General features: G+C 44.8%; 1 protein-coding gene across 1 annotated transcript in view; it reads left to right on the plus strand.

Moving 5' to 3' along the window:
- LOC136621365 (plasma membrane calcium-transporting ATPase 2-like) overlaps window positions 1-27,729 on the plus strand; it is a 179,680-nt gene that overhangs the window by 134,883 nt on the left and 17,068 nt on the right. The window contains exons 8-22 of the mRNA XM_066596822.1: window positions 393-488; window positions 3,475-3,516; window positions 7,960-8,124; window positions 9,972-10,186; window positions 11,044-11,286; window positions 12,618-12,859; window positions 13,328-13,562; window positions 14,554-14,733; window positions 16,999-17,086; window positions 19,134-19,240; window positions 19,487-19,678; window positions 19,803-20,016; window positions 20,104-20,315; window positions 21,528-21,635; window positions 22,301-22,483. Coding sequence (XP_066452919.1) covers window positions 393-488; window positions 3,475-3,516; window positions 7,960-8,124; window positions 9,972-10,186; window positions 11,044-11,286; window positions 12,618-12,859; window positions 13,328-13,562; window positions 14,554-14,733; window positions 16,999-17,086; window positions 19,134-19,240; window positions 19,487-19,678; window positions 19,803-20,016; window positions 20,104-20,315; window positions 21,528-21,635; window positions 22,301-22,483 — 2,522 coding nt within the window. The remainder of the gene's footprint in view (window positions 1-392; window positions 489-3,474; window positions 3,517-7,959; window positions 8,125-9,971; window positions 10,187-11,043; window positions 11,287-12,617; window positions 12,860-13,327; window positions 13,563-14,553; window positions 14,734-16,998; window positions 17,087-19,133; window positions 19,241-19,486; window positions 19,679-19,802; window positions 20,017-20,103; window positions 20,316-21,527; window positions 21,636-22,300; window positions 22,484-27,729) is intronic.

Below are 27,729 nucleotides of genomic sequence, written 5' to 3' on the forward strand. Positions count from 1 at the left end.
GTGGCAGAACATAAGGCATTAGGACCAGGTGGCAGAACATAAGGCATTAGGACCAGGTGGCAGCACATAAGGCATTAGGACCAGGGAGCAGAACATAAGGCATTAGGACCAGGTGGCAGCACATAAGGCATTAGGACCAGGTGGCGGTGAGATGGATCATTGATTAGAGATAACATAATGTTTTGTTATACGAGTGCAGGAACTCTAGTGTATCCCCCTCCCACATTACAATACCAGAAGGTGCATTTACTGGCAGACTGGACCGCTGCGTCCATCTGACTCGGACTGAGATGACCCTGTATATCCAGACAATTCTCACACCTTGTGTCTTCACTTATATTTTCTTCACTGCATTTTTGTTCTTTTAGTTATTTTCATTCTCTTTATCACAGTCGGCTCCACCCATCCACCCTGTCACCTTCCTGCAGCTTCAGATGGTGCCGCAGGGGCAAACGCCACTGATAATGCCAATGCCAACTTAGTGAATGGTATGTCAACCCACAGCATTTCCCATGATGCATTGCTCTGTAGGAAGCCATTGTCACCCCCTTTCATATTGCAGAGGCTCATGATGCAGTTTGGGAGTGATGAGATGTTGGTGGCTCAGTTATTTCCCTGGGTAGCAGCTATGGTGCTCATTCAGCATTTATGCTGTTATTCACATCTGATCTAAGACCACACACTCCTGGTTATGAAATGTATACTGACAATCGCCCGCACTGCCGTACATTCTGCACTGAGGGGACACTGCACACCGCCCAAGCTGAAATGATCTTAGGACAGCACAATGACATCAACATTTAGAAAATGCACCAAGACACTGACGGCCCTGCAGCCAAGTAGTGAGCGGACACTTCAGTGATGTACGGACCTTACACTCCAGGCAGTGATGTCACAGAAGTGCAGGATACAGACCTTACACTTCAGATAGTGATGTCACAGAAGTGCAGGATACAGACCTTACACTCCAGGCAGTGATGTCACAGATGTGCAGGATACAGACCTTACACTTCAGATAGTGATGTCACAGAAGTGCAGAATACAGACCTTACACTCCAGGCAGTGATGTCACAGATGTGCAGGATACAGACCTTACACTCCAGGCAGTGATGTCACAGACACCCAGGATACAAACGTTACATTTAAGGCAATGATGTCACATAGGTGCAGGATACAAACATTACTCTCCAGGCAGTGCTGTCACAAAGGCATGGGATACAGTTGTTATATTCCAGGCAGTGATGTCATATAGGTGCTATATTGACATTATACTCTGGAGAGTAATTTCACAGGCAGTAATATCACATAGGTGCAGGATAAAAACATTACACTCTGGGCAGTGATGTCACAGAAGCCCACAATGCAGACCTAACACTCCAGACAGTGATGTTACAGAGTCCTGGGATACAGACCTTACTCTCTAGGCAGTGATGTCACAGAGGCTCAGGATATAAGTATTATACTCCAGGCAGTGATGTTACAGAGGCGTAGGATATAAACGTTACACTCCAGGCAGTGATGTCACAGAGGCCCTCCTTATATGCACAGGCATGCACAGATAGCTGTCAATCACTGATAAGACCGCCCACTGGACTCTTAGGGCGTATTCTGATGAACAAGGGAAACCCCTTCCCCTTCGCCGGCTTTTCAAACTTCCGCACAACAGCGCAGGAGTTTGTAAAAAAAAAACAGGGTTAGATAGTACCGCCTGATCTTTCCCGCATGTAGTATTCACCACGTGCAGGGAAGATAGGGCAGCTCCTATCTTTTCCCGGTCATACAATGATTATCACGGCTGTACAAGGGGAGAAATTCACGCTCATTGGAATCCGCCCTTAAGCTCTATAAGTTATAGTAAACCATTCCCCATAAAACTATATATCAGTCTGCTCAGCTCTATAAGATGCCGCCTGCAGATCCAATTCCATTTCCAATGTGACAGGTTCCCTTTAACTTCTGCTGCAGTGTCCAGAGACAACTGCCCTGCACTGTGCAGAAGAGTGATGCTGCCCTCTGCTGGCAGCAGGTGGCATGTTATCTGTACTAAATCAGTGGGATGCCTAAAAATCTAGGACTGTGATATTGGACCAGTCGCTGTACACCTATAGAGGTACATACACAGTGACATGGATGAAAGTAGTAGTGCATACACACTGCATAGACAGAGATGGACACACATACCGGTATATACACACTGCACGTATACACATGGACACAATTGGTTCTATTTTCTGTGTTTAGTGCACGCAGTTTTTGCGTATGCAAACACATGCACAAACATGTCTGTCTGAAGGAGCCCTCAGTATTATAAATCAGCCTTGTCTATGCGCAGATACATTGTGTTGAGGCGAGCGTTTTTGCGCATATGTTCACGTGAAGCCGCCCTTATATATATGACATACTGAACATATAAATGCTGCACATTAAAAAAATCTGTTTTTGTTACCCACAGTAACCAATCACAACACAGCTTTCATTTCTCAGACCTCCCTCACACAGACGTTTTTTCCTGCGAATCGCGGTATAACGATCCCATTGTTTTCAATGGGACCGGTCAGACAGCTGCGTGATCGCAGTGCTTTTCAGAGCTGCAATTTTCTAGTGGCGTTTGTTCTGTTTTTGAGCGTTTAGCGCCCCTCATCAATGATGAGGAGTGCTAAAAGCTGGCATTGTCTGTAGCAATGCTGCGGCCAAAAACAAAAGTAAAATGTGGCAAAGCGCTGGGATTGGTTATTATGGGCCATGAAGAGAGATTTTCTTTCGGGCAGCTCTCATACGGGCGTCTTCAGATGGTCGTGATTTTGTCCCATTATGCAGCTGGGATAATCATGGCCGCATAATGGGACGAAAGGAAACCACTGATTTTAATGCTTTCGTTTTCACTAGCCGTATTCTCGTTAGTACTACAGCCGAGGAACTATAGGACTTGCCCTTTCTTTCTCGCACGTAGTTAATCCTATGTTCCCACTTTTTTTTCCAAACTCGCACGCACTAGATGGAGTTTGGAAAATTTGAGAAAAAACCTTGGCTCATGCACTAATACGCTCGGTAGCGGCGAGCATATTAGCGCATGCGCCAGTGTGTTTTAGTCCTGAGGGCGTCTTCAGATAGACATATGCGCAACTACGCTCGTTGCTACTATTAACTACGTTTGAGAAAGATAGGGCAAGCCTTAATGAAAAATGAAACCATTGAAATCAGTGGTTTCGTTTTGTCCTGTTATGCGGCCATGGCTATCCGCATAACGGGACCAAATCACACCCATTTGGTTAAGCCCTAAGAGTTTGATGTTGGCCTACTTCCCTGCTCTATATACATACTGCACATATACAGAAGAGCATCTGTAGCCTCCAGCAGCCGCCCTCAGTGGTAGAGAACGGTGCATTTATTCTGTGCTGTCACTTGTGCTGTTCCTTGTTTGTTCTGATGTTTCATATTTTGTTCTCTGTTGTCTGTCAACCTTTCATCATGTAGGCAAAATGCAAGATGGGAATGTGGAGATCATCCAAAATAAAGGTAATGAAGCCACAGTCCCGGAGCCGAGGTATAGCGCTGCGACCCGCTGGAACCTGTCTGTACACGCCAAGTGCAAGCTATCCAAACGTGTCCCTTACGGCCCCGTCACACTGGTGTATTTGCACTTCCAGTACACAGAATATAAATGGGTTTATTCACATTTCTTTTTTCATGCATGGAAAAAATAGAGCATGCTCTGTTTTGTGTGCATTTGTGCACTGAAGGTCCCCGTAGAAGTCTATGCAAAAAACACTTGTGTACGGCTTATAGGTCCTATATACAGCTCCTTCCATCTCCTCTGTATAGTGTACAGCTTATAGCGTCCTATATACAGCTCCTTCCAGCTCCTCTGTATAGTGTATGGCTTATAGGTCCTATATACAGCTCCTTCCATCTCCTCTGTATAGTATACAGCTTATAGCGTCCTATATACAGATCGTTCCATCTCTCCTATATGGTGTACGGCTTATAGCGTCCTATATACAGCTCCTTCCACCTCCTCTGTATAATGTACGGCTAAAAAGCGTCCTATATACAGATCCTTCCATCTACTCTGTATGGTGTACGGCTTATAGCGTCCTATATACAGATCCATCCATCTCCTTTGTATAGTCTATGGCTTACAGTGTCCTATATACAGATCCTTGCACCTCCACTGTATAGTGTAGGGCTTATAGTGTCCTATATACAGCTCCTTCCATCTTCTCTAGATAGTGTACAGCTTATAGCGTCCTATATACAGATCCTTCCATCACTGCTGTATAGTGTACAGCTTATAGTGTCCTATATACAGATCCATCTCCTCTGTATAGTGTACAGCTTATAGTGTCCTATATACAGATCCTTCCATCTCCCCTGTATAGTGTACGGCTTATAGCATCCTATATACAACTCCATCCATCTCCTCTGTATAGTGTACGGCTTATAGTGTCCTGTATACAGATTCTTCCATCTTCTCTGCATAATGTACGTCTTATAGGGTCCTATATACAGCTCCTTCCATCTCCTCTGTATAGTGTACGGCTTATAGTGTCCTATATACAGCTCCTTCCATCTCCTCTGTATAGTGTATGGCTTATAGTGTCCTATATACAGCTCCTTCCATCTCCTCTGTATAGTGTATGGCTTATAGGGTCCTATATACAGCTTCTTCCATCTCCTCTGTATAGTGTACAGTTTATAGTGTCCTATATACAGTTCCTTCCATCTCCTCTGTATAGTGTACGGCTTATAGCGTCCTATATACAGATCCTTCCATCTCCTCTGTATAGTGTACGGCTTATGGTGTCCTATATACAGCTCCTTTCATCTCCTCTGTATAGTGTATGGCTAATAGTGTCCTATATACAGATCATTCCATCTCTCCTGTATAGTGTATGGCTTATAGTGTCCTATATACAGCTCCTTCCAGCTCCTCTGTATAGTGTACGGCTTATAGTTTCCTATATACAGCTCCTTCCATCTCCCCTGTATAGTGTACGGCTTATAGTGTCCTATATACAGCTCCTTCCATCTCCTCTGTATGGTGTACAGCTTACAGCGTCCTATATACAGCACCTTCCACCTCCTCTGTATAGTGTACACCTTATAGTGTCCTATATACAGCTCCTTCCATCTCCTCTGTATAGTGTACGGCTTATAGTGTCCTATATACAGCTCCTCCCATCTCCTCTGTATAGTGTACGGCTTATAGCGTCTTATATACAGCACCTTCCATCTCCTCTGTATAGTGTACGGCTTATAGTGTCCTATATACAGCTCCTTCCATCTTCTCTGTATAGTGTACGGCTTATAGTGTCCTATATACAGCTCCTTCCATCTCCTCTGTATAGTGTACAGCTTATGGTGTCCTATATACAGCTCCTTCCACCTCCTCTGTATGGTGTACAGCTTACAGTGTCCTATATACAGATCCTCCCACCTCCTCTGTATAGTGTACAGCTTATAGTGTCCTATATACAGCTCCTTCCATCTCCTCTGTATAGTGTCCTATATACAGATCCTTCCATCTCCTCTGTATGGTGTACGGCTTATAGTGTCCTATATACAGCTCCTTCCATCTCCTCTGTATAGTGTACAGCTTATAGCGTCCTATATACAGCTCCTTCCATCTTCTCTGTATAGTGTACGGCTTATAGTGTCCTATATACATCTCCTCTGTATAGTGTACAGCTTATAGCGTCCTATATACAGCTCCTTCCACCTCCTCTGTATAGCCTACGGCTTATAGTGTCCTATATACAGATCATTCTATCTCTCCTGTATAGTGTATGGCTTATAGTGTCCTATATACAGATCCTTCCATCTCCTCTGTATAGTGTCCTATATACAGCTCCTTCCACCTCCTCTGTATAGTGTACGGCTTATAGTGTCCTATATACAGCTCCTTCCATCTCCTCTGTATAGTGTCCTATATACAGCTCCTTCCACCTCCTCTGTATAGTGTACGGCTTATAGCGTCTTATATACAGCCCCTTCCATCTCCTCTGTATAGTGTCCTATATACAGATCCTTCCATCTCCTCTGTATAGTGTACGCCTTATAGTGTCCTATATACAGCCCCTTCCATCTCCTCTGTATAGTGTCCTATATACAGCTCCATCCATCTCCTCTGTATAGTGTACAGCTTATAGTGTCCTATATACAGCTCCTTCCACCTCCTCTGTATAGTGTACGGCTTATAGTGTCCTATATACAGCACCTTCCACCTCCTCTGTATAGTGTACGGCTTATAGCGTCCTATATACAGCCCCTTCCATCTTCTCTGTATAGTGTCCTATATACAGCACCTTCCATCTCCTCTGTATAGTGTACGGCTTATAGCGTCCTATATACAGCCCCTTCCATCTCCTCTGTATAGTGTCCTATATACAGCTCCTTCCACCTCCTCTGTATAGTGTACGGCTTATAGTGTCCTGTATACAGCTACTTCCATCTCCTCTGTATAGTGTCCTATATACAGCACCTTCCATCTCCTCTGTATAGTGTACGGCTTATAGTGTCCTATATACAGCACCTTCCATCTCCTCTGTATAGTGTACGGCTTATAGTGTCCTATATACAGCTCCTTCTATCTTCTCTGTATAGTGTACGGCTTATCGTGTCCTATATACAGCACCTTCCATCTCCTCTGTATAGTGTACGGCTTATAGCGTCCTATATACAGCTCCTTCCACCTCCTCTGTATAGTGTACGCCTTATAGCGTCCTATATACAGCTCCTTCCATCTCCTCTGTATAGTGTACGCCTTATAGTGTCCTATATACAGCTCCTTCCATCTCCTCTGTATAGTGTACGGCTTATAGCGTCCTATATACAGCTCCTTCCACCTCCTCTGTATAGTGTACGGCTTATAGTGTCCTATATACAGCACCTTCTATCTTCTCTGTATAGTGTATGGCTTATAGTGTCCTATATACAGCACCTTCTATCTTCTCTGTATAGTGTACGGCTTATAGTGTCCTATATACAGCACCTTCTATCTTCTCTGTATAGTGTATGGCTTATAGTGTCCTGTATACAGCTCCTTCTATCTTCTCTGTATAGTGTACGGCTTATAGTGTCCTATATACAGCTCCTCCCATCTCCTCTGTATAGTGTACGGCTTATAGCGTCTTATATACAGCACCTTCCATCTCCTCTGTATAGTGTACGGCTTATAGTGTCCTATATACAGCACCTTCTATCTCCTCTGTATAGTGTACGGCTTATAGTGTCCTATATACAGCACCTTCCATCTCCTCTGTATAGTGTACGGCTTATAGTGTCCTGTATACAGCTCCTTCCATCTTCTCTGTATAGTGTACGGCTTATAGTTTGCTCCTCGGAGTTCATGTTGTATCACAGGTGTATTAGGATGTATCCACGTGGGAGAGTTTCTCTGACGGATTTGCACTTGTAAACCCACCATTTCTTATGCCCTCTTGGCTTCTTTTGATTGAGTGCAAATCTGTTCTTTGCCACAAACACCTTTACAAGTATTCCCAGTGGCTGCATCTGACATCTACCAGAAAAAGGCCCAGACCTCTGATCTGTCACAGCTCCGTTTTGTGGTCAGTGGCTGGCAGTCTTTCATATCTTGTAAAAAGGATGACTGAGCCAGAATTGGTCAAAATCTGTTATGATGGATTACCAATAGTTGATCTCTGCCTCACCCAGGTTGCTTACGCCTGATGTAAGTGTCTGGGTACAAGAGTCGTCAGTCATGTGTCCACGTAAAAACAATGAGAGAAATCAGTAGCCCTCCTCCCATGCCCTAGTAGTGGACGTTACGGCAGCTTTACTCCCCATGTCCGGCTTCGTGTTCATGATGGCGGTACAGGTTCCAGCTCCGTGCGCAGCCCCTCTCTGTTGTATGTGTGAGGCAAAAAAGATTGTATTTAGATGAGGTTGAGGTACTGCAGACCAAATGCCTCCACTGACCATCTGCTTGTGCTCCGACAGCCAAACAGCAAGATGGAGCAGCTGCCATGGAGATGCAGCCCTTGAAAAGTGCAGAGGGTGGTGACGGAGAAGAAAAGGACAAGAAGAAACCAAATCCACACAAAAAGGAGAAGTCTGTTCTGCAGGGGAAGCTGACAAAGCTGGCAGTACAGATTGGGAAAGCCGGTGGGTTAGAGAGCCATTAGTATGTTGTGTGAGTGGTCGCCAGCATGGATGCCATGACCAGGAGTAGGGTGAAAGAAAAGTGGTGGAGCTACTCCGTGGGTGGATGTATACAGTTTGTTGATGAATGGTGGTACAAGTGTACGTAGGAGGTGCTACCGGCCAGACGTCTACCTGTACAAGATAGATCAAGAAGTACACAGTGGGAGTGAGGGAAAAATGGCTCAAGGCGCAACGACTCCAAAAATGATGATGATGGTAAGATATAAGGATTTTATTATATGAGGAGTAGAACCAGCAGAACAAACGCGTTTCGAGGAAAAACCTCTTCTTCAGTAATTGCTGTGGCATGGCATCCTGGATGGCTATTGTGAGTATTTAGGTTGCATTCCAGCACGGCCAATAGGAAAACCATAGGGAGAGGACCAGGCTGCAGGTGTGGCTCCTGGTGTCTGATAACTACACTTCAGACACCAGAAGCTCAGAAGCTACACCAGCAGCCTGGTCCTCTCCCTATGGTTTTCCTATTGGCCATGCTGGCATGCAACCTAAATACTCACAGTAGACATTCAGCATGTTATGCCCCAGCAGTTACTGAAGAAGTTTTTCCTCAAAACGCGTTTGTTCTGCTGTTTTTACTCCTCATATAATAAAATCTTTATATCTTACCATCATTACCATTTTTTGGAGTCGTTGCACCTTGAGACATTTTTCTCTCACTTCCACTATGACCAGGAGTAGACATAGAGCATGTGCAGCCGGTATAGCAGCACGGGCGTCTTACACGGTTGGGGGGTCGGTTGCAGGGATTGCAGTTGCTACCGGGCCCTGAAGCCAGGATGGATCCAGAGACCTCCTTCGCTGCTGTGACAGCCAGAGCTGCACTCATGTGTCCCACTGCTACACCGCAACTAAGCTCCACTCAGGATGGGCTTCTTTATTCATGCTACTGCTGCCTGAGCAACTCAACTCCTCCTGCAGTAAATACTGTACTGAGCAGGGATCAGGCAGCAGCATCAGCATGAATGAGAAAGCCAACCTGATTACTAGTTGACATGCAGCTCAGTTGTGGCATGGGAACATCTTCTAGACTGTGTGAGGGTGCTGTGGGGACACTAGCTATGCAAATGCACTTTGGGGGCACTACAGCTATGTGGGGCAGCATTGGGGCACTGTAGCTATGTAAGGGCCCTGTGGGGGCCCTGTAGCTATGCTGAGAAACTGTGGGGACACTACAGCTATGTTGGGGCACCATTGGTACTGTATAGCTATGTAGGATCACTACAGCAATATGGGGGCACTACAACTTTGTGGGATCATCATGGGGGGCCCTACAGCTATATGGGGGCACCATTAGGACACTATAGCTATGTGGGTGGAGAGCATTCATAGATGGAGAGCCTCTTTTTGCCACGTCACTTCACACAGAGGCATTGCTGCAGTGTATAGATCCTAAGATGGTAGCCTCAGCTGCACGCTTCATGCTTCTCTCATGTAGAGTCGCCTGGAGTTGCTGAAACTGCCACTCAAAGAGCAGCAGAAATCACAGGAAGTGGCAAAGCAACAGACAGTTAGGGTTATCATGAAGTCCACAGGATGAGCCATCTCTGTAGTCAGAGGTGGATGCATTGGCAACTGGTCCATGAGTGGATGGGATAATGGGTCCCGGTAAATCTCGTGGAAGGAGCTTGGGGTTCTGGTCGCTTTGTTGGTGGCCAGGTAACCATGTTCTTGATTGAACAGTAGCCGTTTTGTCTTCCTGGTTATCCAAGAGCTACATAATAACGGGGGTATCACCATACCAGGTGCATTCACCTCACGCTATCTCCTGTCTGCTTCTTGCCCTACAGGTCTAGTCATGTCCGCCATCACAGTTATTATTTTGGTATTATATTTTGCCATCGATACGTTTGTTGTCCAGAAAAAACAGTGGTTGCCGGAGTGCACGCCGATATACATCCAGTACTTTGTCAAGTTCTTCATCATCGGCGTCACTGTGCTGGTGGTCGCAGTGCCAGAAGGACTTCCTCTTGCTGTGACGATTTCTCTGGCATATTCCGTTAAGGTAAGTCTCATTAGATACACTATCCTAACAGAAGTAATTGGACACCTGAGCAAGAATGAAAAGTACTACTTATTTCAATGTGTTAACACTTAGTGGGGCTCTTTTGGCCCTAATGACATTGCATACACTCAGGTCAGGACTCTGGGCATCCAGTCCAATCGTGGAACATTCATATCCTTAAACCAACGTAAAACAGCGTTGGATTTCTGACAAGGCACGTTGTCTTGTTAGAAGTATGGCTGACCATTCCCAGAGTATTGCCACATTGTCAGCAACACATTATTGTCTAGGATGTCAGGGTACACCTCTGTGTTCATGGTTCTTGTGACTACAACCAACGGACCAAGACCGTGCCACGTAATACATCCCCAGACCATAAGGGAACCTCCACCGTACTTACCTGCTGGCACAACTCACTCAGACAGAGGTCGTTCCCCAGGATCCCCCACACCCAGGTACCTCCATCGGATATGAAGTTGTAATTCGTCTCTCTATAGAACGTTCTTACATTTCTCAATTGTCAAATGATGATGCTCCTTGCACCGTTGTAGATGGGCTGACCCATTGCGCTTCATGATAGATGGCTTGTGTTCAGCGATATAACCCATATATCCAATAGCGTGCAGTCCTCATCATAATCTATGGCTGACATCTCCCAGGGATCTTCATTTTTTATGTAGCATGGTTTAGGACATGTGCATGCTAATGCATTCTACTGATAGGGGTGTCCAAATACTTTAGGTAAGATAGTGTATCAAGGAGGAGTGATCTCCCCACCATATAATAAGCCCCGTATGCTGGACATGTCTAGATCTTGCCCTGACATTGTCATATTTTGTAATTTCATTCCTTTCCAGAAAATGATGAAGGATAATAATCTAGTGCGGCATTTAGATGCCTGTGAGACTATGGGCAACGCCACAGCTATCTGCTCTGATAAGACCGGCACATTGACTACAAATAGGATGACCGTGGTTCAGGCTCATATTGGAGATGTCCATTATAAAGAAGTACCAGACCCCGATGCTCTTCCAGCCAAATCCTTAGATTTTCTGGTGAACGCCATAAGTATCAACAGTGCTTACACCTCCAAAGTCTTGGTAAGTCATTTTACATACTCCATATCTGTGAAGCTCAGGAGCACATAACTCAGTATGACGCTTTCAGACACCCAGGTCTATTTACTTGTGAGATGGTGCTGAAGGGTGGTAAAGAGATTAGGCTCATCTGGCTGCAGCCAGGCTATCTGGGTGGAGGTCATTGTCAGCATACTAAGTATCTTCCAAGAGCTCAGCTCAGGGATATCGTCCACAAAGGTCTCCTAACCTCCGAATACTCGGGGCCTTTCATGTAGAGATCCTTCCTCTCTACTATAGGAAACATCTACATGAAGCTGATGGGCTTGTAGTATACGATAATCTACTGGGCACCATACGAGACCTGAGCTATCTATAGACAAAGACTTATAGGGAAGATAATGGCAGGGATGTAGGGAGGATGCTGGGAGTCTGACGCAAGAGCAGTGGCGTGCAGACATCTCAGGCTTTCTATGGCCATCTTAAGGTAAACATAAACCTACCATACTATAAGTACCGAGCACAACCTTCTTCTCAAGTGCATTAGAAAGGATGAGGTTTATCCAACAATCATCGGATATAATCAAATATTCACTTCAATCTCCTGGCTGTCTCCATACTTTGGAGATTTTGTAGGTGCTGCTCTCTAGGACATCATGTGATAAGGTTGTGCTGATATGGCATCATGTAACATGGTTGTGATAATGGCGTATATTGACGTTATGCAACATAGTTCCGATAACAGCTAATAGTGATGTCATGTGACATAATGTGATGCCAACATATAGTAACGTCATGTGACTTAGTTGTGATGACAGCATATAGTAACATCATATGACTTAGTTGTGATGACAGTGTATATTGATGTTATGTGACATAGCTGTGATGACAGCGATGACAGCATACGGTGACATCATGTGACATAGTTGTGATGACAACGTAAAGTGACTTCATATGACTTAGCTGTGATGGCAGCATATAATGAAGCTATGTGACAGCTGTGATGTCTAAATAAGTTTAGTACTGTGTTAGCAAGATTACTTGGTTTCTCTTAATGAGGACAATCACAGTTGTGATGTCAGCATATAGTGACATCATTTAACTCAGTTGTGATGACAGCATATAATAAGGTCTTGTGACATATTTATAGACATGACCTTATTATACATGTGTTTTGCACATGTTCCAGTGTACACAGGAACATGTGCAGAACATGCAGGGAATCTCTTTTTCTAAAAAGTCATAAAAACAGGTTAATTTCACGCAGAAGAGAAGCGAGCATGAGGTAAGCCTCTCTGTACAGTGAGGTTCAGGTATTATGTAGCACATCCTAAAGCACTGGCGTTTGTTTGCAGCCTGCAGAACAGGGTGGCGGCCTCCCACGACAAGTAGGAAACAAAACAGAATGCGGCTTGTTGGGCTTTGTGCTTGACTTAAAGCGAGATTATCAGACTGTGAGGAACGTCATCCCAGAGGAGAAACTGTACAAAGTGTACACCTTCAATTCTGTGCGGAAGTCCATGAGCACCGTGGTCAAGCTGGAAGATGGCAATTTCCGCTTGTACAGCAAAGGCGCTTCAGAGATTATCCTTAAGAAGTAAGTGCACCCTGGATAGTCATATGCTGTAGATCTGGTAGTCAGAGGAATGGGTGGATGGGGGCTATATCCTCCCCTATTGATACAGAATAGTGACATTTCCTTCCTGCCCCCTAATACTGTGCACCTGCTGTGTTTCAGTACATGGTGGACCAGTGTTTCCCAATGCCAGTCCCCAAGGCACTCCAACAGGTCATGAGTTCTGGAGTTCCTCAGTATGGCACAAGTGATGTAATTATTGTCTTTGCCTCAGACATTGCCACAGGTGTTCTTACTATAGGATATCCTGAAAACATGACCTGCTGGGGGTCCCTGAGGACTGGATTTGGGAAACACAGTGGTAGACGGAAGCCAACCCTGCAGCTGCCACGATGTAGTATTTAATCCTGTAAGCCCACCATTAGGGTAGACTATGGACAGAACCAATTTTGTTATAGTCCACTCATTTTTGGATCTTCTCTTCTGTAGATGTTCCAAAATCTTGAATGGTGCTGGAGAACCTCGTTTGTTCAAACCCCGAGATCGAGATGAGATGGTAAAAAAAGTGATTGAGCCGATGGCTTCAGATGGTCTCAGGACTATCTGCGTTGCTTACCGAGACTTCAACCAGAGTCCAGAACCAGATTGGGAGAGCGAGAATGATATTGTGACCGATCTGACCTGTATCACTGTTGTTGGCATTGAAGATCCAGTCAGACCAGAGGTGAACTCCCACAGACCAATGAGAAAAGAACTTGTATGTGTTTGTCTGGGACCACAGCAGTGTGCTGCCACTCCCTGCAGCAGCCATATACTCCCAACAGCAGTCACGCAGTCCCTGCAGCAGTTATATACTCTCTATAACAGTCACACTCTCCTTGCAGCAGTCATGTAATCCCTGCAGCAGTCATACAGTCCATGTAGGAGCCGTATCATCCCTGCAGCAGCCATATAGTCCCTGCAGCAGTCATATACTCCCAACTTCAGGCATATACTTCCTATAACAGTCACACACTCCCTGCAACAGTCATTCATTCCTTGCAGCAGCTGTATACTGCCTGCACTAGTCATACAGTCCCTGCAGCAGTCATATAATCCCTGCTGCAGTTATACTGTCCTTGCAGCAGTTATACACTCCCTACAAAAATCACACACTCCCTGCCGCAGTCATACAGTCTCTACAACAATCACACACTCCCTGCAGCAGTAGTCATACACTCCCTGCAGCAGTAGTCATACACTCCCTGCAGCAGTAGTCATACACTCCCTGCAGCAGTTATACAGTCTCTGCAGAGTATCAGAGATAAGTTATGTAAACATTAGCCCAGTGACGTATCCTCAGCTAATGAGCATGATAATTGGGGCAGAAAACCCATAACCGGAGAGCAACCCTGTAATTGATTATAGAGTGGTAGCTAGACTTTCCTACACTTGGGACTAAGTCTTAGTTTGTTGCTGTAGCCCAGTAGCTGACTCATTGACACCCTGCTGGTGCCCATCACCTATGGCACATGTCAGTTCCAACCAGCTGTGGCCCTATTAAATATTGGGCGGTGATAAAAAGAGAAAAGGTCACTCATAGATCGAGGGGGCAAATACACAAAAATCTGATGTTTAGACTCTAAAGACGGACAAAAGTCGGGTGACAGTCAGCATACTTTGGTTTCCAGCTTTTCTGTGTGGACATTGCACTGACTACATTGTATTGTATGCAGGTACCAGACGCGATACGGAAATGTCAACGGGCTGGAATCACGGTCCGTATGGTGACAGGTGATAACATTAATACAGCACGTGCTATTGCTATCAAATGCGGCATTATACAACCCGGAGAGGACTTTCTCTGCATAGAAGGGAAGGAATTTAACCGGAGAATACGCAATGAGAAGGGCGAGGTGAGTCCGGAGACGCGTTGTACCAGCTATTATAGAAGATGGAGAAAGTTAAGCATTTGTTACCTATGAATCTATAGATGTCACAGAAAGATTCCTGCTCAGTATTCTCTGATGGCTTCTCCTAGCAATTACAGCTGATCACAGGGGGTCCCCAACAATATATGAGTCCCAAAAAAGTAGTGCAGGCATATATATACAGTATGTTTAGAAGGAAAGTACAGAAATCTATACACTAAGAGACTGCCTCCCCAGGATGTCCCTCCTGTAACTGCATGCATCATTGTCGGTGATTCATCACTACAAATGCACTTAGAATTATTCAACTCCCATTAAAAATCCATCGTACTCAACGCAGCCCATGCGCTCTACCAGCAGAGATCACGTATGGGGTGCAATAGGCACTGTGCATGCCTGAGATTATGACATCACGAACATGGCCAGTGTGATTTTTTTCTTTTTCAAGGGGCCCTGAAACTAACGCTGCCCTCTCGCAGGCATTGTGAGGGGGCAGCATTTCAATACGGAGCCCTTCAAGGGTAGTGTATGAAATGCAGTGAAAGAGAGCATGCTGCGATTTATTTCTCCTGCGTTTTATACGCAGTGTCCCCTTGCAGCTCCAACAGAGGTGTGAATGGAAGAATGAAAGTCCATAGACTTTCATTGCCTCCATTCACCGCGTGCTAAGCACAGGAAAAACGCATGCCTAATACATGGTGACAATACGCCTGTGTGAATGAGCTCAAACTTTGAACTTCGGAACTTCTTCCAGCTGTATCTCTAGGAACACTCAGTGCCTTTACTATCTTTTTGGATCCATTACCTTGTTTGTACAAGGCATTGATCTCTTCACTTACCTTTTTGGACCACTCTCTTTACTTTGCCATATTTCTAACATGCTGTCAAACGTCACAGTCAGCAAAGCCCACGGTAGTCCAAGTATTTGATGGTTTTATCTCAAGCACACCTGATGCAACTAATGAAGCCCTCAGTTAGTTGCATCCAGTGTGCTTGAGTCAACATTTGATTTGCGAATGTGGGCTCTTATGAGGGATTCTATTCATGGGGTAAATAATTCTGAAGCTGCAGTAGTCATTAAAAGTGACATTTTGCAGTGAATTTGGAGAAACCACGTGTTATATTAGTTGCGTTGAGCTATCTAAATTGTTCATGTTTGATTGTTTTTTTTTGCAAACAGCTAAAAATTTGTAAATTTGGCAAATTAATTTGCCATGGGGGTTGTATGATTAAAACTGTTGGTAGTTATAATGCCAGATTTTGGGAATCATACAATATCTTTATTAATATTTAGCATTTATGTATCTATACTAAATGCTACAGAAATATGGGCAATTAAATTGCACTTGTGAAGAGGTCCCTCACTTAGCGCTCCTGTCCACGGACGATGATTCACTGGTGGTAAATCGCCGGCGAGTCACGCTGTCTGAAGCTTTCCATAGCGTTGCTCTGGAAAGCGCAGGGCCGGCGTCCACGAGTGGAGAATCATAGCTATTCTCTGCTCGTGGTATCTAAATCGCGGCATGCCTTAATTCTGTCAGCTCTCACCTGTTCCCGGGCGGCAGCTCCTGCGGCGGAGATCTGCTGCCGGATATCACTATGCCCGTGGACAGGCAGCCTTAAGGTCCTTTTACACGCAAAGATAATCTTTCAAACAGCCGAAAGATTGAAAGATTTAGCGATGTATTTACATGAAGTGTTAATGGCTTTAATGTCCATTAACACTTTATCATCTTCATTTGCATGTAAAAGGACCTCCAGGAGTTGCTTGCTAAGCCCAGCATGTTTCACATGCTCAGCTGTGCAAATAGCTGCCAACACATTCCATTGTTCTTCTGGAGGCTAGTGTAAACATGCCACGAGGAGAACATCCTGCAGTCTTTTGAGAGATGAGCGAAGTACATTCAAATGGAATGTATTTGCTCAATCTTGCAGCGGCTGAACATTGTTTTTTATGTGAGATAAAATCCATTGTTCAAAAGAAAAGTGCACAATGCCCACGTTTACATGTAACCATTATCGCTCATTTTCATCCGTTTGGATGAATTTTGAGTGATAATCGTTGGGTATAAAAGGGCCTTTACACTTCAGACTCACTTTATTGTATGTGAGAGTAGCTAATTAGCTACTGCTATTATTTCATGATATTGCGCCACAGGCTTCCAGAGTGCTATCCATGTGGGAAGGGGCCATTCATGGTGTATGAACACTCACATACTGCATCTGTTATAATAACATTTCTTTCTATAGATTGAGCAAGAAAGGATTGATAAAATTTGGCCCAAACTGCGGGTTCTGGCGCGTTCCTCACCTACTGACAAGCACACACTGGTAAAGGGTAAGTGGCCGGTCCTATGCACTTGGTCAGCACCATCCTGCTTCACATCACACAATGCACTTTCATGATATGAACCAATTTGTTAGGGTAACGGTCTTTTACATGGGACACTTCTGTGCTGTCCCATCATCGCTTAGTGCATGAAGGCGGAGTGGGACGAAAATTGCTTCTGGTCCCCTGCCTCCAGTCAAAGTTAAGAGGAAGTCGTTCGTAGATGTATAACTGTTTGCATGGGCCGGTCAAAGTTTAATTTCAGGCCTCATAAATTGCACAAAGAATGCTAAATTTACAAAATGTCATTCAATCACTAGCAGTGTTTACACTTAATGATTATCGTTACGTTTCACACAATCCAGCAATAAACTAAACGATTATCGTTCAGTGTAAAAGGACCCTTCAATCTGGGACCAGCAGACCATCCATGACGTGTGTCACCAGGGGGAACAGAGATTAAACATTTGCTACCAACCAGTGACATTTAGTTCAGTTTCCCTTGTGGAATTTTGAAAGTTACATGTCCAGAAAACAAGAGCCACAAGCCATCAATGATATCTGATCTGAGCCAGGTGCCCACATCCTGCTGAGAGGTGAGATGGTGGTAGCCTGATGGGGTTTAATCTTCGGACAATGGTTTCCAGAGGGCGGTAATACAAGGAGATGCACTGATAACGCCTGCTCCTCGCTGCTCTTTCATGATCGTCACTTGTAAGATAACACGAACGTTCACTTGACTTGATGAAAGTCGTTTCATTATTAATGCTCTGGGATAGCTAGAGTTCCTCTAGCAAGATGAATGACGGTGTAAATCCCCCTCATCCTTGATACAAAGCCACCACCCCCTTTATCTGCTGTACATTATTATATTGTCTGCAGCGTAATGCGAGAAGTGACACAGGTGAGCATTTTATAATCCCTGTCCTCTGCATCTACTGTATACATCACATTCTTCCCTCTCTGTATGACCATGACACTCTCTCCTTCTGCCACTGCCGGCCTGTCATCACTAACAAAACATCAGGATATGTCACACACATTTTCCTGTAATTGAAATCTACTCATCTGGTATACGGTATGACAGACACCGATCCATGGAGCTTGAAAGACAGCCATCTTCGGTAGGTGACTGATATCTGTCCTCAGTACTTGACAGACACTTGTCCTTAGAATTTATCAGACAGTTGTCCCCAGTAGATGACAGGACATCCATCCTCACGACTTGACTGACACCGATCCCTAGTAGATGATTGACTTCCATCCCCGGTACTCGACAGATATGTGTCTTTGGTACTAGACAGACATTTGTCTCCAGTAGATAACAGCACACCCATCTCTTGTACTTGACAGACACTTGTTCACGGGTGATGATGACATCAATTCCCAGTAGATGACGGATATCTGTTCCTAGTAGTTGACAAACACCAATCTTTGGTACTTGACAGACGCTTGTCTGATATTTGATGGCCATCCATCCCTGGTACTTGATAGACATTTGTCCTTGGTACTTGACAGACACTCGTCCTCGGTAGATGACAGAACACTCATCCCCAGTACTTGACACTCGTCCCCAGTAGATGACGGACATCCATTCACGGTACTTGACAGACACTCATCCCTGGTAGATGACAGGACGCCTGTCTCTGGTTCTTGACAGACACAGATCACTGGTAGATAACAGACATCTGTCCCGGGTACTTGACTGATGGTCATCCATGGTACCTGACAGACATTCATCCCTAGTAGATGACAAGACATCCGACATCGGTACTTGATGGACACTTATTCCTGGTAGATAGCAGGAACTCCATCTCTGGAACTTGATAAACACCCTTCCCCGGTAAATAACAGACACCAATAACCTGTAGATGATGGGCACCAATTCCTGTATATAACAGACATCAAGCCTCGAAAGACAGTAACCAATCCCCGGTAAATGTCAGACACCATTCTCCGGGTAGATGATGGACACAATCCCTGGTAGATGACAGACACCGATCCCTGGTAGATGATGAACGCGTCTCGTGAATGTGATTCTTTGTGTGTTTTGTAGGTATTATTGACAGCACACAGCTGGAACAGAGGCAGGTGGTTGCAGTAACTGGCGATGGAACAAATGATGGTCCTGCACTGAAGAAAGCCGATGTTGGTTTTGCCATGGTAGGTTGGACATATGAAGATTTTGGTTTGGTATTCTTTGACATTTCTACTTCAGCCTGATTATGGTCATGTAGTGGATGAACCATAATGTAGACAGATACAGCAGCAGACTTATTACGACCAGCGTTCCATACACCAGTCTGAAACTGAAGTTTGTAAGCATCTAACTTCTTAAAAAGGTGCACACTTCTTGATCTCCAACTTTCAGCTGCTGATTGTTTTCTTGTCCTGTGTTTGATTTTGTAGGGAATTGCGGGCACAGACGTTGCCAAGGAAGCTTCTGACATTATCCTGACAGATGACAACTTCAGCAGCATTGTCAAGGCAGTAATGTGGGGTCGCAACGTGTATGACAGCATCTCTAAGTTCCTGCAGTTTCAGCTGACAGTGAATGTGGTGGCCGTGATTGTGGCGTTTACGGGGGCGTGCATTACACAGGTGAGGTGGTTCGTCTAAAGTATAATGTTGTTAAAGAGGCGATTTAGTTGTGGGTTTTCTATTGACTCCAACTCCTGGGAAGAGCCTTCAGTACAACTGGCAATACTTATGATTCCTCCACTAGGATTCTCCCTTGAAAGCTGTTCAGATGTTGTGGGTGAACCTCATCATGGACACTTTTGCATCTCTTGCTCTGGCAACTGAACCACCGACGGAATCTCTTCTACTTCGGAGACCCTATGGAAGAAATAAGCCTCTGATTTCCCGGACTATGATGAAGAACATCCTGGGTCATGGTGTCTATCAGCTGACTCTCATCTTCACGCTACTTTTTGTTGGTAAGTTTTGTCTTTTACACAATAGAAACATGTTTGCTGCGCACTCTAGCACAAGTCTATAATACAGGGAGCTTTCTGTGGTTTCAGGAGAGGAGATCTTTAATATAGACAGTGGACGAAATGCACCTCTACACTCTCCTCCATCTGAGCACTATACCATAATCTTCAACACGTTCGTCCTGATGCAGCTTTTCAATGAGATCAACGCTCGCAAGATCCACGGAGAGCGCAATGTCTTTGATGGAATATTTAGAAATCCAATTTTTTGTACAATTGTACTTGGCACCTTCGCAATTCAGGTAATGATCCATTACACAGATGATTCAGTGGTGACCACTCTTACAGTTGAGGCTCTGTAGTGTGACCACTCTTACAGTAGAGCTCCATAGTGTGACCACTCTCACAGTAGAGCTCCATAGTGTGACCGATCTTACAGTAAAACCCTATAGTGTGACCGCTCTTACAGTAGAGCTCCATAGTGTGACCGCTCTTACAGTAGAGCTCCATAGTGTGACCGATATTATAGTAGAGGCTCCATTGTGTGACCACTCTTATAGTAGAGGCTCCATAGTGTGACCGCTCTTACAGCAGAGGCTCAATAGTGTGACCACTCTTACAATAGAGCTCCACAGTGTGACCGCTCTTACAGTAGAGCCCTATAGTGTAACCACTCTTACAACAGAGGCTCCGTAGTGTGACCGCTCTTACAGTAGAGCCCTATAGTGTGACCACTCTTACAGCAGAGGCTCTGTGGTGTGACCGCTCTTACAGTAGAGTTCCATTGTGTGACCGCTTTTACAGGAGAGCTCCATAGCGTAACCGATCTTATAGTAGAGGCTTCATAGTGTGACCGCTCTTATAGTAGATGCTCCTTAGTGTGACCGCTCTTACAATAGAGCTCCATAGTGTGACCGCTCTTACAGTAGAGCCCCATAGTGTGACTGCTCTTATAGTAGAGCCCCATAGTGTGACCGCTCTTATAGTAGAGCCCCATAGTGTGACCGCTCTTATAGTAGAGGCTCCATAGTGTGACCGATCTTACAGTAAAGGCTCCACAGTGTGACCGCTCTTACATTAAAGGCTCCATAGTGTGACCACTCTTACAGTAGAGGCTCCATAGTGTGACCGCTCTTACAGTAGAGACTCCATAGCGTGACCAATCGTTCAGTAGAGGCTCCATAGTGTGACTGCTCTTACAGCAGAGAATCCATAGTGTAACCACTCTTACAGCAGAGGCTGCATAGTGTGACCGCTCTTACAGTAGAGGCTCCATAGTGTGACCGCTTTTATAGTAGAGACTCCATAGTGTGACCGCTTTTACAGTAGAGACTCCATAGTGTGACCGCTTTTACAGTAGAGACTCCATAGTGTGACCGCTCTTTTAGTAGAAGCAGGAATGCTACCTTCCAATAGGTGGTGTTGCAGAGGCATTGTTCCATCTTCCCATTTGCATAGTGTATATATGTATATTATTATAAATAGCAGCTGTGATCGTTACTTCTTCTGTGCAGATCGTGATCGTGCAGTTTGGTGGGAAACCGTTCAGTTGTGCACCTTTAAAGCTTGATCAGTGGATGTGGTGCATATTTCTTGGTATCGGGGAACTCGTTTGGGGTCAGGTAAGCTTCATGTTGTCCAATGCAGCAGTAATAGCTCATGTAATAACTGCTTCCCCCATTAAAAGTTAGTCCTATAAGGGGAGGCAATCAAATCCTTCCTGATATTATTTCTTCCACCTCTATCCTTCTGTATGTCTTCCCTGAGGCAGGAGTCTATAGGTGGCCCTGTAGAAAGTTCATGCAGTTAGCGTAGATGGCACCATCATTATGATGACGGTGTATACACACAGGCGTCTTTGTGCTGCTCAAGTATCTTGTTTGGTAATATAAATGTAAGCTTCCAACTTGTTTTTCTGACTGTCAGGGGCGTCAGGTGTCCAGTATATTGGGCTTCCAAGTTCCCAAATTCTGGAGGCGGGCGGAAGACATCTCTGGTCTCCATTCTGTGTGAAAGCACAGTAGTGAGAATCACTGGAACGGCTGTCAGGCACTTATGCGCCTGACAGTTGTACCGTGTGGAGGTACCTTTAAGCTCCACTCTTATGTAAACCTGACAGCATTAATCATGGCTACCCGTCCTGATGAACCCATCCAGTCACTGCCTGCACTCTCCCATGAGGTGTGGCGCAGTTATGGAGCCCTCCATAGTCCCGATATATGACACCGACTCTCCACATGCTGTGCGCCAACATATGATGGGCGGCACTATTTTACTGTGATTATAGGTCATCGCCAGCATCCCAACCAGCAGGTTAAAGTTCCTCAAGTCAGCCGGTCATTTGACACAGAAAGAAGAGATTCCCGAAGAGGAGCTGAATGAAGACGTGGAAGAAATAGACCATGCAGAGCGAGAACTCAGACGTGGACAGATTCTCTGGTTCCGTGGGCTCAACCGAATACAAACCCAGGTATGTCAGTGACTATAAACTGTGAAGCTGTTGTGAAAAGATGGATAGTATAGACCAGCAAAGAAAAGGTCTACAAAAACTGAAGGAGACAAGTGGAAAACCCAAAAACCAGTGGTCAGTCATTACTAATGTACAAGACATTGAAAGGATTATCTACATTGTATTAATGGTAGAGATAGCAGACTTTAGGGATTGCGTAGAGTAGACTGATGATAGGGATTGCCTATACTAAATGGTAGGGATTGTCTACAGTACGTTGATGATAGGGATTATACATAGTACAATGATGATGGAGATTGTATATGATGTAGGGATTGTCTAGGACTATATGTAGTAAACAATCCACATAGTAAAGAATTAGATATAGTAAACTCATCACTTACAGAGACCTGGGGGAGATGTATTAAAATCAGTTTCATACGGCGGTCTTAATATTATACCTGTTGGCACACAATGCACCTAACATATAAAGGGGCGCGCCTCTTCATATATTAGGTGCATCTCGTTTCCTCCATTCATCCACACTGAAATCTGTGCCAGCAAGGAGCTGGCATTAGTTTCTAGTGTAATTTATACCAGTTTCTGTTGTAAATTAGAACATAAATGTGTTGGGCTGGGTTGGCCACACCCCCTCCCGACAAGCCATGCCTTCTTTTTAGGAAAGTAGCGTAGAGCGGCATACCTATCAAAGCCCTGCTTACACCACATTTTGTGAATTGTTTACACCAAAAAACATGATAAATGTGCCCCTAGTTTCACTGTTTCTTCTGTTATAGATGTAGCAGGGGATTTGGGTCAGAAAGTTCCTTTGTGCTTTTTAAAAGGGTTTTCTCACAGCTTAAAATTGCCTCACAACCACTCTATCCTTCCTGGTTGTTGCTAACCAGAACATGTGACTGCTGCAGTCAATCACTGGCCACAGCAGTGACCTTCTATATCCAATGATTGGCTTGCAGCAGTCACATGTCCTGGTCAGCAGCAACCAGGAAGGATAGAGTGGCTGTGAAGCAATTCTAGGTTGTAGGAAAACCCCTTTAAGGCTTCATTGTGAGTATATGATAATGTACAAGGAGGCTGTGGCCCTGTGCCCCCACCTTCTCATCTGACCTCGCTGTATTTAGCACCTGTCCTCTCGTGTTATACATGGAGTGGGCACAATGTTGCTAATTCCATTTTGTATAATGGATGGTTGTGTTGTGCCCAACAGAAGTGGTGAGCGTGGATAATGTCCTGATTACATGTAGGTGAAGTCACTGGTATAGAAAGTCATTGACCGCTGAGGAAAGCATGGGAAATACTCTGCAGCAGATTATAAGGTATTTTACTACATTGCGGATGAGCAGAGTTAAGAAGATTCTTCGACATCACAAGTATTACATCATGTACACAAGCGGCATATATTGTCTATCCCACTGTACATGGAACCAAACTGTCAGATACAAGGAATGTAATATGTACTATTGTAGTATATACAGGCCGTCTGTACACGTGGAGGATACCTCCTGGCTGGTCACTGAATCTGATGTACACTATGGTGTCACTGACAATGCTGCTTGGCAGGAACCTCATAAAATCTTCCTGCCACTTTTCCAATACCTAGGACTACTGTGGAGGTAAAAGAGGTGAGGCCTTCATATCGTACACCATGCAATCCATTAATTATAGCTTGTGAACAGCTGCCTCACATTTGTACTGTATGCCCTATTAGACATGAATTCAGATCCCAAATGTTCGATCAGAGGCGTAACATGAAGACTTGGGGCCCCAATTCAAAACCTGTAACAGGGCCCCCAACTATAATGCTTTACTCATTCACTGGGCTCCTTATATGGAGAAGAGAGGCCTTATGGGCCCCCTAAGGCTCCTGGGCCCGGGTGCAACCGGATCCTCTGCATCCCCTATAGTTACGCCAGTGTGTCTGATTATAAAAATGATTCAGAAAATTTTCAGCAAAATTAATTCAGGCATCAGAACCGACATAATCACATCTGGCTGGTTCAGTGCATGTAGAAATCATCCCAATGAAGACAGGAGATCCAGCACTGTACTCCTTGGAATAAAAGAGCTGGGCTTTATTTAAATGTATACATCAAATGCATGTGAGATAGCTGACATGTTTCCAGCAGCTAGTGCTTTTAAAGGGAGTTTGTCCCCATCTTGTGCAGCCTCTTCTGACAGCAGCATAAGATCTCTTTCACATGAGTGTTTTATCATGCGTATTTTGCCATGATAAAACACTGTCCGAAAATCACGACTTTTCCCATAGACACTTATGGGAGCTGCCGGAAAAGGAAGGTGGGAGGGAGTTTAGCAGTGGCTAAACTCCCTTTCTTCTTGCTGGCAGCTCCCCTAGGCTGGAGAAGGAGGGGTAGGGAATTTAGCATGGCAAGCAATGCTAAAGTCCCTCCCCCTCCCCTTACTGGCAGCTCCCATAGGCTTCTATGGGAGCTTCCATTGCGACTATCAGCCAGCAAGGGGAGTGGGAGAGACCGTAGCAGTGCTAAGGTTTCTCCCCCCAGCCCACGGAACTCCAGGCTAGGGCGTATATACGCTGCAGCCCGGCTTTGTGACCGGGCGAGAAAACGGGATATTTAGCCTCAACTTGGTTACGGCTTTCTCCCGTTGCGATGTGGGCGGCCGAAAATAGCAATGCCTGTGTAAAAGAGACCTTGGGTAGTGACTGGCATACTGATTGCAGTGATATGTCCATCTTATGTATCTTTGCAGTAGTTTGGGAGAAGCTTGCATTTTATTAGTCACAGCCATACAGAGGACTACAGGAAGTAGTCCTCCATATTCATGAACGGAGAGCTAGCCAAACTCACCAGCCCCTGATTGATAGCTATTTCCCTGTGCATAGTAATAGGCAGATAGCTGTCAATCACTGTGCATTACTAGCATGCAGCTCATGAATATGGTGGACTACTTCCTGTAGTCCTCTGTGTGTCACTGCTAGTAATAAAATGCAAGTTTATGACAAACTGCTTCGCAGATACACACAGTATGTGTATTGTTGCAATCAGCGAACCTGTCTCTACCACAGATGAGCAAGCGTACTCGCTAAGGCAAATTACTCGAACGAGTATTGCCATTTTCAAGTACATGCCTGCTCTTCCCAAAAGATTCGGGGGTCGGCGGGGGTGAACGGTGAGTTGTCTGAGTGAGCATGGGGGGTAGCGGGGGGGGGGGGGGGGGGAGAGATCTCCTCGCTCTCCCCCGCCGCCCCCCGAATCTTTTGGCACGAGCGGGCATGTACTCGAAAATGGCAAAACTCGCTCGAGTAATTTGCCTTAGCGAGTACGCTCGCTCATCTCTAGTCACTACCTTGTGCTGCTCTCAGAGAGGGTAGAAAACAGGTGGTGACAGGTTCCCTTTAAAATGTGGTGTGACATACACTTAAATACATGCAAAAGACAAGAAAATAACCAATCGAAAAGGAGGATGAATTAAAGCAGGTGGAATAAATGAATTAAGTCCATGAATGCTGGAAGTAGACTAATTAAGGCATAGATTACATATATGGAAGATATAAGAATATACAGATATAAAATGTAATTATATCTTGCATATAGATAATCTATGCCTTGATTGATTTGTCAATTTGCCAGCATTTATGGAGTTAATTCATTAATGTCACCCTCTTTCATTGATCCTCCCTAACTGTAATTAAGAGCACTAGTTGTTCAAAACACTTCACATTTTTAGCTGTGATTAAGAGCACTAGTTGCTTGAAATGCATCATTATCTCATACATTTTATGTATCTGTTTGAATAAAGCTCCATTTATATTGGAACAAGTGCAGTGGTGGATTTTCTTTCGTCTTAATTACCCCCCTCTCCCCAGTAATCACATCCAGAGCTTAATCCCCCCCCCCACACACACACACACACACAGAATCTAGAGCTTCATTCTCTCCCAGTAATCATATGCAGAGTTTCACTGTTCCCAATAATCACATCCAGAGCTTCATTGTTCCCCCAATAATCACACCCAGAAATTCATTCCCCCACAGTAATCGCATCCAGAGCTTCACTGCATCCCCAATAATTACATCCACGGCTCCATTGTCCCCCAGTAATTACATCCAGAGCTTCATTGTCCCCCAGTAATTACATCCAGAGCTTCACTCCTCCCCAGTAATCAGTAATCACATCCAGAGCTTTACTGCCCCCCTCCCCCAGTAATCACATCCAGAGCTTCACTGCCCCCTGGTAATACCATCCAGAGCTTCATTGTCCCCCTGGTAATCACACGCAGAACTTCACTACACCTCCAGTAATCACATCTAGATATTCACTACCCCCAGTAATTACATCCAGAGCTTCACTCCCCTGGTAATGACATCCAGAGCCTCATTGTCCACCCAGTAATCACACCCAGAACTTCACTGCCCACCACTAATCACATACAGATATTCACTTCCCCCAGTAATTACATCCAGCACTTTATTGTCCCCCAGTAATCACATCCAGGGCTTCATTCCTCCCCAGTAATCACATCCCCAGCTTCACTGTCCCCCACAATAAGCACATCCAGAGCTTTCCTCCCTCCAGTAATTCACATCCAGAGCTTTACTATCCACCCAATAATCAAATTCAGAACTACACTCCCCTAGTAATCACGTCCAGAACTTCACTGTCACTCCCATAAATCACATCTAGAGCTTCACTACTCCCCACAGTAATCGCACCCAGAGCTTTACTTCCTCTTCCCCAGTAATCACATCAAGAGCTTCACTGCCCCCCTCCAGAAGGCACATGCTTAGAGCTGATAATATCTATAAAAGGAAAAGGGCAGCACACCAACAGTGAGACTCACTGAGTGAGCAATAGTGATACTCCCCCACTACTCCCTGGCGGACAGCTTCAGGAGTGATACTTCTAGCAGCTGTGCCTTAGTGTGCAGCATGTCTAATAGATGTAGATTTCTTTGTGCCTATGGCCGCACTTATTGTGAAACTTTCTAAACCCTTCTCTTCTGAAGTTCTGATGTACTTAGAAGTCATAAATCCTGAAATGATGTATGACTTCCAAGTACAGTCTCTATGAGAATGTCACACAAGGCATTGGAAGCAAAGTATATGAGCCATGAATATCATGCTATACAGTGAATGTTGACGGCAGATAAGAAAAGACAAAGGTTATATGCCAAATAAGTCAGAAAGTGCAAATAAGAGGAAGAGTTCTTAGTTCTCTCCGATAAGACGCCAATAAGTGTGTAGGTGTAAAACTAGGTTCACATCACA

The sequence above is a fragment of the Eleutherodactylus coqui genome, chromosome 3, assembly GCF_035609145.1.
Source record: "Eleutherodactylus coqui strain aEleCoq1 chromosome 3, aEleCoq1.hap1, whole genome shotgun sequence".
Taxonomy (NCBI): Eukaryota; Metazoa; Chordata; class Amphibia; order Anura; family Eleutherodactylidae; genus Eleutherodactylus; species Eleutherodactylus coqui.